This window comes from Sarcophilus harrisii, chromosome 1, assembly GCF_902635505.1.
Source record: "Sarcophilus harrisii chromosome 1, mSarHar1.11, whole genome shotgun sequence".
Classification (NCBI taxonomy): domain Eukaryota; kingdom Metazoa; phylum Chordata; class Mammalia; order Dasyuromorphia; family Dasyuridae; genus Sarcophilus; species Sarcophilus harrisii.
The window spans coordinates 452,288,945-452,303,106 of NC_045426.1; the positions used below are offsets into that span (position 1 = coordinate 452,288,945).

The window sequence follows — 14,162 nt, forward strand, 5'->3', positions numbered from 1 at the left end:
AATGTTAGTGCATAGGCAGAACATTTAAAAATGTCCAATGTATATTTTTAATAAGATTATTGACACTAAATCACAAACAAGATAACCTTCTCCCCCAAAAAGATACCTTTTGGTCATGAATGACTACCATGGAACAGTACTATACAGGGCTACACATGATCAGTATATTGGAAGGGTGTTACCTTGTTGACCCAACCTTGGCCTAGAAACATTCTATCTCATCTGGAGAATAACCTGGCCTCCCATAAATTTATCCCCCGATATACATAAAAAGAGAAGAATAGCTTTTTGTTTGTTTTTAAAACTAAATTTTGAAACATAAGTTAAAAACCATTTTCTTTCTCTTCTTTATTTTACCCCACCTTTAAATTGGACTACCAATCATGTATTAACTCAAGCAAACGCATTCATCTATATAGCCTCACAAGCTGACTAAGCTAAACTTTAACTTGGAAAAAATGCTGTAATAGAAATATAATATATTATCATACCTCCATCAACATTTTGATGATTAAGAAAAATAGATATCTTTATTACTGTTCAATTATAATAGGAAGTTAAACATGTAAATAATATGAAAAATAAGGGAAAATTGTTCTTTTCTTAGAGAAACCTGTCCTTAATAAGAGAAGCATCCTAATTATAAGACATTTGAAAAGAAATACTTTATATCCTTGGAATGCTTTCTTATAATTAACTACCAACAAAAATTTTAGAAGATGAGGTTCTGCTTCAATGAACAGATGACATTTATAATTGTTATCTTTTTTATACAAATAATTCATGTTAAAATTATTCTGAAAAAAACAGCTCAAGCTCTTAAATTATCTTGTCCCCTAGCCTCTTGCTTATTTCTCTTTTTTAAAAGCAACTTCCTACTTCCAAGATAGTGGTAGATTTTTAGCTGTTTATTCATGTTATCTCATCTATGAAATCCATATATAATTATCATAAATAACAAAATTTCACTGTACATGAGAGGCAATGGGAGGGTAGTGGAAAGAGAGACAGACTATAATCATTAAGAACTGGAATTACATCTCACCTTAGACACATAGAAGTCTCCTAACTCTTGGCAATCCAGTGAACATGCCAGTGCCCCAAATATTCTCTAAAATTGCTAAGCTGCACAGAAGGACCCAAACTACATTGATAAAGGAAATAATTCACTTGGAATTTCCACAGATCAGGATTGTTTGTTTGTTTTTTTAAAGATATACATATTAGTATGTGTCAAAGTTTGGGCATACAGAGTAGCATCTAGCAACATGATTTCACTTCTTATGAAAGCCAATTTTGCCATGATTAATCAATAAATATTTATTAAGCACAGGGATTTATGTGTAAAGCACTATGCTAAGCCCCGGAAATATAAAAAGACAGTCCCTGACCTCAAGAAAATCACAATCTAATGGAAGAGACAACAGATAATATTTGCATTATCATCATAAGACTCTTTAAAGTAGTTTTAAAATTAGTGAATAATGGTATCATGCCAAAATTAAGGAAATACCATGGTTTAAACCATAAAGTTTCTATCATAAATTCAATCTGAAGTACAAAAATATAACTGATAACCTCTTTCATAAGCTAAATGTTTACAGACCAGGAAATGTCAACAATAACAAACTTCTGCTTCCTCAATTTTTCATGTTTTCACATCGATCGAAGAAAAATTTCCAATAACTTTGCCGGGTATTTGGAAATGTCTTCTAATATATTTTCCATTTTGGTCAGTTAAAAATATAAATTCTCAAATCTTCTTGCTATCTAGTGCCCTCCTTGAAATTAAGAGAGATATATGTGGGTGTATATATAGATACATTGCCTCCTACAGTTCTTTAAAGCATAATTTATGTTCTAGGAACAGTTTCAGCTTACTAAAGGAAGACAGAGGCAAAGGGAGATAAAATGAGGAATTAGAGCATTATTGGTTTTATACTGTAGATGATATCTATTACAGAGAAGGAATTCCTTAGTTTATTTCTTTATATTTGTTAGAGAACATTTTTAGCTCTTTGTAAGATAGTTTCCACATTACAGTTTTTAGCTTGATGATTTATCATTTACTTCAAATGTCAATGAAGCCAATTGAAATAATTTATAACTATTCAAAGTTGAATACATGAATTTCAGCTTATTAAATGTCCATAACAACGTATGTGTCAATTATTCATTTTGTGTCTACTTCTCATTTTGACTTTTACATGGTTATAGTCAGTAAGGCTTTCTTTTTCTTATTTGGCCTTCTTTGTGGTTTTTTTTCATATCTATTTTTCTAAATATCTTTATATCCCTTATGTATATTGATTTGAATCACAATATATCATTACATAATTATATACCATACATAATTTTATGTAGCCCACTGTCAATTATTGGACATTTTAGTTGGTTCCAGTTGGTATGTATGTTTTTGCAATGACAAATAATGCTGATATAATTATATTTGAATGCATAATTTTCCATTGCCACCACTTTTTAAAAAGTTATAACATGTTTTTAAAATGCAATGTTTTAGCAATGTTACCTTCCTAAAACATGCCATATACCCTAATTTGTGTAACATTTGTTATTTTTCATGGATGTGTCAAAGTTTGGTAAACAATATTACTGGCACAATATTGAGAAATCTTAAATTTAAGAAAAGTTTTGAAAAGACCTACTAGCCTTGATGACCACTGTCAAAAGGCTAGGTCAAGAGGCTCTTGGATTTTTTTAGTTGTTTAGGAAAACAAAGTATTATTAGAAAGTACATGTGGTTACTTCTATCATTCTCAGAATAATAAAATGGTCAGTGATAAAACAAAAGTCTATATTTTTATTATTCTGTTTCCTAATAGTGACTTTGTTACACATACGCCTCCAACCTTGCTATTGAAGAATTCAGTGACATTTGCTACATGTAAGCATTAGTTTATACATATATATGTATATTTAAAATCAGTAGAAAATCATTACTGACAACTATCTATACAAACATTACATTAAAGCTTTTGTTTAATGGCTAAAAGTTTCAGAATGTATATATACTTAGTAGAATAATTTGCCAGAACTTTCAAGTTTTTTAAAATACCTATAAATATGTATATATGTCAGTGGCTATATAAAAAAATCCCAATATACTTAACTATGGAATACATATGTGTATATATGCATATATGTTTATGAATCATGTTGTATTTTTATGAAGCTCACTGCTAATAATGGCAGTAGTTTTTAATAATGGTGGTTTAATGATGATGAATCTCACAAGTAAAATTTAATTTCAGAAGATGTTTCTCTTTATGTGCTTAGAATATGTAATAATTTTACATAAATAAATTAATCAGAACCAGAATAAAAGTCACAAACCCATTAAAGATGATCCCATTATTCTAAAAGTTGTGAATTATAAAAAAAAATAAAATACTGGGTTTATAGCCCAATACCAAAACTACTTTACTAACTTTAAAATCTTACATATTTTAGGTATAGTTTAAAATACTGACACTAAGTATACAACATTTCCAAGAATTATGAAGGATCCAAACTATTTTGTAAAAGGGCATACAAATCATCACAAATGTGGTTTTAATATAGTATGTATATATGTATGTCATAATACTGAAACGACTCACAATGCACCATTTAACATTCCTGGAGTTTCAATAGGCAATAGTCCTATAGAGGGAGAGAAGAATCAAGTGTCTCAGCTCTCTAACCACTTGTAAAGGAATTAAGTTTTAAAAATCAAACTTAAAATAAGGTCAGTTTATTCCTCATCCTATTTGTCATCACCTTTCTCTCCCTACATCCCAAACCCTCAACACTCAGTTGAGGCAGGAAGACAATAATTATACAACAAAGAGTTAAAGACTTCCTTTACATATTCACAAACACCTTTTTTTTTTTTTTTTTTTTTTTTTTGGATGGAGACTGGAACATCCAGAGTCATGATTTTATTGCTGTGGGAATCTCCCTAACATCAATGTTCCCTTCTCTGGGGGCAGGTATACAACTCATTTATAACTTAATATTAATAGAATTGGCTGGGGTCACTGAGTAGTTAAGTGACTTACCCAAAGTCACACAACAAGTGCTGTGTACTTCAGTACCTGAGAAGTATTTGAATCTGGATTCTGACTCCAAGGCTGGCCCTCAGCTGACAATATTTTTTTCATATATACACATAGATCACAGCAGGTATGAACAATGGTGGGCCAGAGAATGCATTGGGGATCATAAAGATCATAAAGAAAGCATATGAAAGGTATGTTACCTACCAGTTCTCCTATTTATCCATCTTTGAATCCTGGGGGATTCCAGGAAGTGAGCTAAAAAAAGATCTATTTTCATTCATTTTCCCAGTGCTTAGAAAGATGGAAGAGAATGACACAGCCTACAAAATATTTAAACATCTCTTTTAGAAGCATTCAAATTTATATTTATATATGTTCTCACATATTCAACCCCAAAATAAGAAAAGAAAGAAAAAGAAAGAAAAAAATATATATTTAGGGGTATTTAAAAAGGATAACCACAATCCAGAAATAAATGATCAAATTTTCTAAAGTAGAAGAGTTGATTACATTATTCTTTACATTTTGAAAAAATGAAATAGTTTAAATCTGTCAGTATTCATGCCTTTAATAGGATGAAATGAAAAAAAAAGTACTCCATTGTTTCGTTATTGGAAATGTTCTTTGATTTTCTGTAAATTTCAAGAACCAATGGCAATACCTTTTAAATTTGATATTTGATGCTAATTTATGATGAGAGAGTGATTTGTGAGAGTTTAAGCTGACTATTAGAAATTGCAACACATTTTCAGTGATAATCTCCCAGGTTAAAAAGCAGCAAAATGAGTTAGCTACTTATATCCTTACAGAAGAAATATTGAGATTTAGATTCCCAAATCTGTTTTTTTTTTCTTTTTTGCTTAATAAGTAACAGTGATAGGAAAAATATAAACAATTTCTTTAGTTCAGGAAGTTTATCCAGAGTCACAATGTGATTTACAAGGAAAAGCCCAGGCTTCTTGTCCATTATTCCAGAAGCAGCTATTTGCCTTCTTAGTGAGAATTTTGCTTCATTCTTCTCCAGCAGGAGGAGGTGGTTGGCACAACTTGTACAACCTAATAAATGATAGAGAAATTGTGTCATTAGTTCTTCAGTGCTTGGTAGAGACACTTAAAAAATAGACAAAGATTAATTGCAATTATTTAGGATAACCCAATTCTAATTATTTGTGATATTTCTACAGCATATGGTAAAATTATTTTAAAAAATGCTTTTAAGTTGGAAGGGCTGAATTTAAATTCAGGCTTTACTACTCATTAATTGTATGTTCTTTGGCAAGTCAACTGGAACTAACTTCCTTAAATGAAAAATGAGGATTTTAGATCAGAAAAGAGCTTCTTAATTGTGTGTGTGTGCATGTGTGTGTGTGTGTGAGAGAGAGAGAGAGAGAGAGAGAGAGAAAGAAAGAGAGAGAGAGAGAGAGAGAGATAAAGAGAGAGAGAAAGAGAATGTGTATGGGATGAATCCCATGGATTCATTCTCAGAAAAATATTTTTAAATGTATAAGACAAAATACAAAGAATTGCTAAAGAAACAAAATATACTGGAATAGTTATCAAAATAAACTTTAAAATAACCAGGTACATAGGCCCCTGGTAAAGACCACATGTACTATAGTCCTTCCCAACTCCAGATTTTTGATTCTATAATCCCATGACAAATTCTATAATCCCATGACAAATGATTGCATTTACCTGTGTTCATATATTATTTTATTTTATAATTATCTGATTTTTTATTACTGTACATAGTTCGTATCGGGAATATGAGATAAAATATATGAACAAAAAAAAACAAAAGAAAAAAGAAAAGAAAGTAGCATAGTTAAATTGATTCATCAAGGGGTCAAGATGTAGGGGGAAAAAACAACAACAACAACAACAAAAAAAAAAAAAACCAAGAGATTGACCATTGAAGGAGAGATGGCCTGGGAAAGACCTAAGGACATGAAGAGCTGGTTCAAGGTCAGCAGTGTCAAGTATAATTTTTATTGTGAGCAAAAGGAAAATCTGAGCTGGCTTTATCTCTATCAATGTGTTTTCCTTTCTGAAATCAAAGGACTTGAGCTTTGCTATCTGGTAGTTGAGTGACATGGTTGAAAATCCTCAAATCTCTCTGAAGCACAATATCATTACAAATCTAATGAGAATAATTATTCTATACTAAAGATAAAATATAGTATGTTGTCAAGCATTTGCCAATAATACATTACTGTTAATATGAGTAGTAATCATTTCCACGATTCATATATCTGTTAATACTTTGTCATTCACTATTCTTCCTTATCATCCTGCTCTTTTCTTTATGAGATTTCTTTTCTTCTGTCTCACAGGTTTCTTTAACTACTAAAATATAATTGATATGTGCTGAAGTTGCTAAAAGTAACATAGACATGCTATATAAAGAAACAATACTAAACATTAACATTTTTGCATTTTGCTACTTCTTTTTATCTGACTCTATCTTAGTAAATCCCTAGGGAGGAGTTAATCTTTTGTTTACTTGAGACTTAGAGATGTTAAATAAAACTAAAAAAATAAAGGTGATCACAATTAAGTTATAATTGTTAGTCATTTTGGCTATCCATTCGTTAACTTTTTTGGTAGTCAATGGGGACCTTTTGTAGATGAAATGTACAATTCCTACATGTACAGCATTACAAAAACACTGATTAACACTTAAGATCTTTCTGACATCATGAAGATTTTTAACTCATATCCACAAATCTTTCAGCTTCAATCAGTTAATGTCTAGGAATCATCATGACTCATTTTCCCAAAGCAATTAATTACTGGCTAAAGTATGCCCAAAAAAAATCTGATTTTGATGTGAGGTACCATTACATAACAGAAATGGATCACAGAAGCAGAAGCAACATAAGAGATAATTTAAACAAATGGACTGACAGGAAGAGACAACCAATCCACTACATCAGGTGAAAACATTTGACAGCTGGCTGTAAAGCTTTCCTTTCATATTTTACCTTGATAAATAAACTACCTTGTCTTATCTGTTAGATAATCCTTACATAGTTTTCGCTTTACATACAAAGAAACTGAAGCTCTGGTTTAAACAATTCACCTAAGAATATACTGTTTCTAAGCAGCAAAGCTAGTTCAAACCTAGACCTGTTGATTCAAACTCAATGATCTTTCTTGCTAATTTTTTAAAAAGCTAAATTTTGTTGATAATGGAGAGTTCCCAGTAACAAAACTCATCTCTTTACTTGAAGTTTTAATGCTGACTCACTTATCTAGGAGTCAATGAGAAAAATTAAACTTTACTACTAAGAACTCAATTGCATTGGACAAATGAAATCTTTCTTCTTTCAGAGAATGCAAAAGATGAATTGTTACAATGTAAATTAGTTCTTAGCTATGAACATAAAGAAGTAGAATGTTACAATGAGACAATTTCACCTAGAAACATTTCCTTCACACTCCTAGGAGAAGATGATACACAGCCCAAGTGCTTCAAATGCTCTTCTGCATTTGAAGGAGACAGTGAAGTTTCAAACTGCCTTGCCAGAGCTAAAGTACTAGAATAAACATTTTTTCCATCTTTAATTTCAATCCTCTCATTTAACTGCAATATACACTGCTGTCAAACAAATGAGAAAATGTAGTTTATTTATCCATGTAAAACATGAAATGGAAGCTGCATAGCCAGCTGTCAAATGTTTTCACCTGAGGTAGCTAATGGCTTGCCCTATCTTATCTGGTCCATGTCAGCACATTCCATTACAATGCATCACACGTGTTTCAGGACAATGTAACTAATGCTGCCAGATAGATGAATCTTTGATATGTCTGCCTTGCACACTGATGAAAAAGCTACTCCCTGTGATCATGTAATGAAATAATAGTTCAGGGTAGGAAATGTTTGGGTGGCATTTAGATTCAGTGATGTTTCTTGCAAAAGGTTTAGGGTCACTTGAGTTCAAACACATTTATAATAGAAATATAGGGTTTAGGGAATTTACAATAGGCTGATAAGGTTATAAGTAGAAAACGAGTTAAGAGTTAGATTGAGTCACTAAGCACCAAAACATTTTTTTTTAATTGATAATTGTGTCTCAGTTGGGAGACTGCTTATGGTAGAAGGATCTGTTTTTTTTATTGTCTTTTCCATTCATCCACCTCAGTGACAAAAGATGGATGAAATGGCCCTTAACGACCTGGTTACAGGTCAGGGAACAAAGGGGAAGCTATAACAATGAAAACAAACAGCCTGAAAAGTGAAAGAACATCAGAGTTGGAATTGAAAGCTGTGGGACTATTGACAAATTATTTAATTTCACTACTTTTACAATAAAATAGATTCAGTAAAACTTGCAGTATCTAATGCATAGAGTTATTGCAAGAAGAGTATTTTGCTCTATAAATGTAAAAGAGACAGTGTGGCAAAATGTGGCTAAGGGGCTAGTCTTAGCAATAAGATAACTTGGATTCAGATACTGCCTCTGACACCAAGACCATGGATAAGACATTTAACATCTCACTGATTCAGAAAGAGCTCTAACTGAAAAAATTAAATTGGGGATTACATATATTGTGAAATTATAAATATGCATCAAAGAATCTCTCTTCCCTTCCTTCTTCTTTTCCTTTACCCATATCTCCTTTAATGATATCCAACTTGGCAATAGCAATACAATGGGGCATTTCCTGCTTTTTCTGGTCAGGGACAAAAGCCGTCACAGCATGGGAGAAAAACTGGTGATCTCACCAGAGCTTTAGACAGAAATTATTTATTTCATGAAGCCATGACTCAACTTCTCAATTGCCTCATTTTTCTTACTATTTACATTCACTGCTGGCTCCATCTCCCTTAATTGAGTTTATCAGCCAGATACCACTGATGCTTCTGTTGATGTTGTTATTTTATTGATGAGTTTTGTTTTTACATTGAAAACATTTACAGATTCTTCCCATTTCATGAGAGATTTATTGAAAAACGATCTTGTAACAGTAAACAATTAATAAAACTATTAATAGAGTGACTTCATTTTGTATGGGCATGCAACATTTCATATTTGTAGAAATTCTTCCCCAATTTCTGTATTAAAAAAATAACAGAAATCTTTTTTTTCCTCCCCTACCCATCCCCAACTCTACTGGGGGTGAGGAAGAAGAAAAGTAAAACAAAACAAAACAAATCAAAAAACCCTTATGATAACTATGCATAGTCAAGAAAATGAAATCGCCTCCAAGGATATATACAAAAATGTTTATGTCTCATTCTACATCATAAAACAAACATATATCTCTCATGTTTAGCATATTTGATCATTATTTCTTTTGGAACTGGAAGCCCCAAGTTCAAATACTAGCTTCAAGACTTTACTACAGACAAGTCATTTTACCTCATTTCTTTTACTGTAGAATTCTCTTGGGAACCATGAAGATCCAGATCATTATATTGATCATAATTCTTAAAGCTTTAAAAGTTATTTGTTTTTACAGTGTTATTATTATATAAATTATTTTAGTTCTGCTTACTTCATTCTTTATCATTTCATATATATATTTCCATATCTTTTTGAAATGATACTATTTTTGAAATAATAGCTACCATTTATATAATATTTAATATTTGCTAGCCATTGTGTAAAATGTTTGACAAATAATATCTTATTTAATCCTCACAACAACCCTGCAAAGCAGGTGCTTTTATTACTCTCATTTTACATATGAGGAAACTCAAGCAAACAAATTAGTCATATAGTTGGTAAGCATCTGGTCAAATTTGAATTAAAGAGCTCCCAACTCCATGCCCAAAGCTCTATTTATTGTGCCATGTAGCTGCCCTATATCTTATAGCACAATAGTACTCTGTCACATTCATATACCACAACTTATTTGACCTTGACATAGTTGATGGTTATAATCACTGACATTCCATCTGATATAGGAAATAAAGGAAACAATAAAGGAAAATGATAAACTAGGAAAGCAGGAACAATAATCCCCTGTTGGTGGATCTCTGTATGAGTACATTCTAAAAAGCAATTTGGAATTATGAACAAAAAACTGTTAAATGATCCATGTCCTTTTCACTCAAGTATACTGTTAGACCTATGCTCAAAAGAATTCAAAAAATAGAAAAACATGTATAAAATATTTCTTGTATTTCTTTTGGTGTGGACAAAATCCTTTACTTCTTACTGTCCTTATGGTTTTAGTGAAGTCAAGAAATCAGATGTTTTCATATCTATATTGCATAGACCTAATGGGATAATAGAGAGTCAGTCTGAGAGTCAGGAAGACCCAGATTCAAGTTGTGCCTAGCATATCTTGGGCAGGTGACCATGACTAAATCTCTTAATACATCAGCAACTGTCTAAGATTTTAAATTAAAGAGAAATGGCTGGTTGAATTTGCAGAAGGAGATTCTTTATTTAATGATTGAATTAACAAAATCCTTGGGGGAATTAGGTGGAATGGAAGATAGACACCAGACTTGGAGCCAGGAAGTCTGGCTCCAATTTGTCATTTTCCTGAGTTCCAAACTGTCTCATCTGCTTACTGGTTGTGTGTTGCTGGGTAAGTTACTTAACCCTGTTTATTTCAGTTTTCTTATCTGTAAAATGAACTGGTGAAGAAGATAGCAACTTTTTGTGAAGAAAACCCCAAGAAGGGTCACAAAACAACTAAACAATAATAAAATAGTTAAAGTATGAAAAAGAATTGAAATAAACATTTTAGTGGAGAAATAAATCTGGACTGAAAAGTACTTTATGCAAAGGAAATTGAGTCAAAATTCATTAAGGAAGTTGAAAGTATTATGACAAATGCTGCAGGGCAATGGGAAAAATGAAGAACGTCAAGAATGGTTCAAAAGAGCAGTAAAATTATTAAGTGAAAATGTCAAGAAAAAGAATAGAAATTAGAATCCAATTAAGGAAAGAAATCAACAAGTCCAAGATGATACACGAGAACTAAGAAGAAAAAAGAGAAACTGTCTCTATAATAAAAAAAAATTCTAAAAAAGAGAATGACAGAATCAGACAGAAAACGAATGAAACATTTTAATTTTAATCAGAACAACATATGAAACTTCTATAAAACATAAATATAAGATGAGAAAATAGAAATGAAGGATTACAGGTCTTCTAGAAAAGATCATGCCAAGAAAATCTGAATACTCCACATAATTACATTCATACAAAAACATTGTCCATAAATATTAGAAGCAAACATCAAAGTAAAGAAAGACTGCAAAGAACACCAAAAGAAGAAAATCTCAAGTTTAATAAAACAAACAAAAACACAACAATATGCTATTATTTGTTGATCAATTTTAAGAAAAAAAGGAATAATTGTTATTATAGCAGGATCCCAAAAGACTCATGTTTAGGTAAATAATGATCTTTACAACTAACATATTTAAAGTATTGAACTTTGAGTATGCAAACTTGGCCTCATAGAAGGAAGAAGCAATTTATGTCTGTTCTTTTTATTTACTACTTGCACACTGGCTTTTTGATCAGCATCATGGAGTTTTATAGTAATCTGCAGACAATGTTCAGCTATTACCTTGTTTTTTTTATTGGAATTTTAACACTTCAATGGATCTATTATCCAAATACTGTATATTATACATGTTCAAGTATCTGTAACGAATACCCATGTGAAATTATTCTTCATCTATATAAAGCTTAAGAATTTAATCAAATCAACTGTGAGAGGTGCCATAAACAAGAGCAACAGAATTAATGAAAATTGTTTGGAGGAGTCAGCACTAGGAAAAAATTGCTGGCAAAACCTTGGTTTATTCATACATTTTCAGGAGGGAAAAATGTTTTCTCATTTCAAAGTACTTCCATTGCCCACACATCAGAAAGAAATATAACTTCATAAACACTGCAATCATCTTTCTTATTCTAATGGCTACTTTACAAAAAAAGCAGTTAAAATTGTCTAGTCTTTAATAGAGAAAAAAAAATCCTTTTTTGGGTAAATATGCAAATGTATCAAATCTTAGTAATGGAAACTGATTCAGTCCAGAACTTTACTTTAAAGACAGTGTAAACTTAGCCCTTTCAAAACAGATAGTGGTCTACTCTCTTATTTTCCCACTTTCACCACTTTTTTATAAAGTATATAGATATACCTAGACTCTAAAACTTTGCGTTTTCCTTTATTCATCCTTTTTCTTTAATCCCCACATCTGTTTGGATGCCAAATCCTTTTAATTCTGCATTTACAATATTGCTTGCACCTGTCTTTTCTGTTTTCCTAACATTAACAATCTTGGCTTAAAAACTTTATATATATATATATATATATATATATATATATATATATATATATATATATATATTTGCTTCAACAATTAGAACAGTCCCTGAACTAGGTTTTCTTTCCTTTCTCTTGTCTCCTAAAAAGCCTTTGCAAAACTTCTTCTGTTTATCTATATCTATCTATCTATCTATCTATGCATGTATATATGCATATAGCCATCTCTGCATATATATAAATATAGACTTATCTAAATGTCTGTATGTATATATATATATGCATGCACATCTATACAGATAAATATCTTATTAGATTGATCAAACAAAAGACAGATTTGTTGGCAAAAATGGTGGAGTGGTTTGCTATTTACTTCTCCAACTCATTTTACAGATGAGGAAACAGAGAAAAAGTTAAGTTACTTGGCCAAGTTGGTAAGTATCTGAAACATCCCAAAACTATTTATATCATAGGGTTCTTAGGAGAAAAACTTTTTGTACAATGAAGTGATTCAAGGGGATTCCAATAAACTTGAGATGGAAAGTGCCATCCACATCCAGAGAGAGAACTGTGGAGACTGAATGTGAATCAAAGCATAGTATTTTCACTTTTGTTATTGTTGGTTGTTTTTTTGTTTTTTGTTTCTTTTCATGTTTTTTTTTCACTTTTGATCTAATTTTTCTTCAAAGTATGAAGATTATGGAAATATGTTTAGAAGAATAGCACATGTTCAATCTATATGGAATTACTTGCTGTCTTGGGGAGGCAGGATGGGGGGAGAAGGAGAAAAATTTGGAACACAAATTTTTGTAAAGGTGAATGTTGAAAACTATCTTTGCATATATTTGAAAAAATAAAATACTTTAAGAAGAAAAATGCTTTATATACTTTAATATGCTGTATGAATATTATTTACCATCATTTGTGAACTATGATGTTTTATATGAATATATTTTTTTAATTATTAGTAAAAATCATGCTGATAGTAAGAGGCAGTTAGGTGGCACAGTGGATAGAGCACCAGCCCTGAAGTCAGAAGGACCTGAGTTCAAATCTGATCTCAGACACTTAATATTTCTTATCTGTGTGACCCTGGGCAAGTCACTTAACCCCAATTGCCTCAGTGGGAAAAAAAAAAAATCATGCTGGTGCTAGGGCTAAAACTCAAGTTCAAGAGCATGGCTCTCTCTACTACACTATGTTTTCATGATACTGAATTACAGCCTGTTGTGTTTGCCATCTTAAAGACAATTAAGTTTAAAGTTCCTCATCCTCTTTCCTTTTCATAATAATCATCATTAATATTTCTATAAATTTTATAATTTATAAAGTTGTAAAACAACCCTTTGAGGAAGGTACCATACATTTCCTACTCTCCATTTTCCAGATGAAGAATCCTTAGGTGAAAAATAGTGAAATGATTTATCCATAATTATGTGGCTAATTATGGTAGGAGAGAGGGTATGAACCTATGTATTTTGAAACCAAGTCACAGAAATATAAAATCATATCGTTAGACAATGGAAGAGAGATACCTTACATTATATCACTCTACTATAAGTGAAATATTCTCAGAACTCCCATCACTATAATAAAATGTTTCTGGGCAATTTTCCTTTTTTATTAAAGTTGTTTATTTTCAAATATATACATAGATAATTTTCAAGATTCACCTTTGCAAAACCTTGTTTTCCATTTTTTTTCCTTCCCTTCTACCCAATCCCTCCCCTAGATGGTATGTAATTTAATATGTTAAACATGTATAATTCTTCTATGCATATTTCTACAATATTCATGGTGCACAAGAAAAATCAGATCAAAAAGGGAAAAAATGAGAAAGAAAACAAAATGCAAGCAAAC

At 31.2% G+C, this 14,162-nt stretch overlaps 1 protein-coding gene across 1 annotated transcript in view; it reads right to left on the reverse strand.

The window, feature by feature from the left end:
- Window positions 1-3,883: 3,883 nt before the first annotated feature.
- The window catches only part of PREX2 (phosphatidylinositol-3,4,5-trisphosphate dependent Rac exchange factor 2), a 411,213-nt gene continuing 400,934 nt past the window's right edge, over window positions 3,884-14,162 (reverse strand). The window contains 1 exon segment of the mRNA XM_031946290.1: window positions 3,884-5,117. Coding sequence (XP_031802150.1) covers window positions 5,072-5,117 — 46 coding nt within the window. The 3' untranslated portion in view covers window positions 3,884-5,071.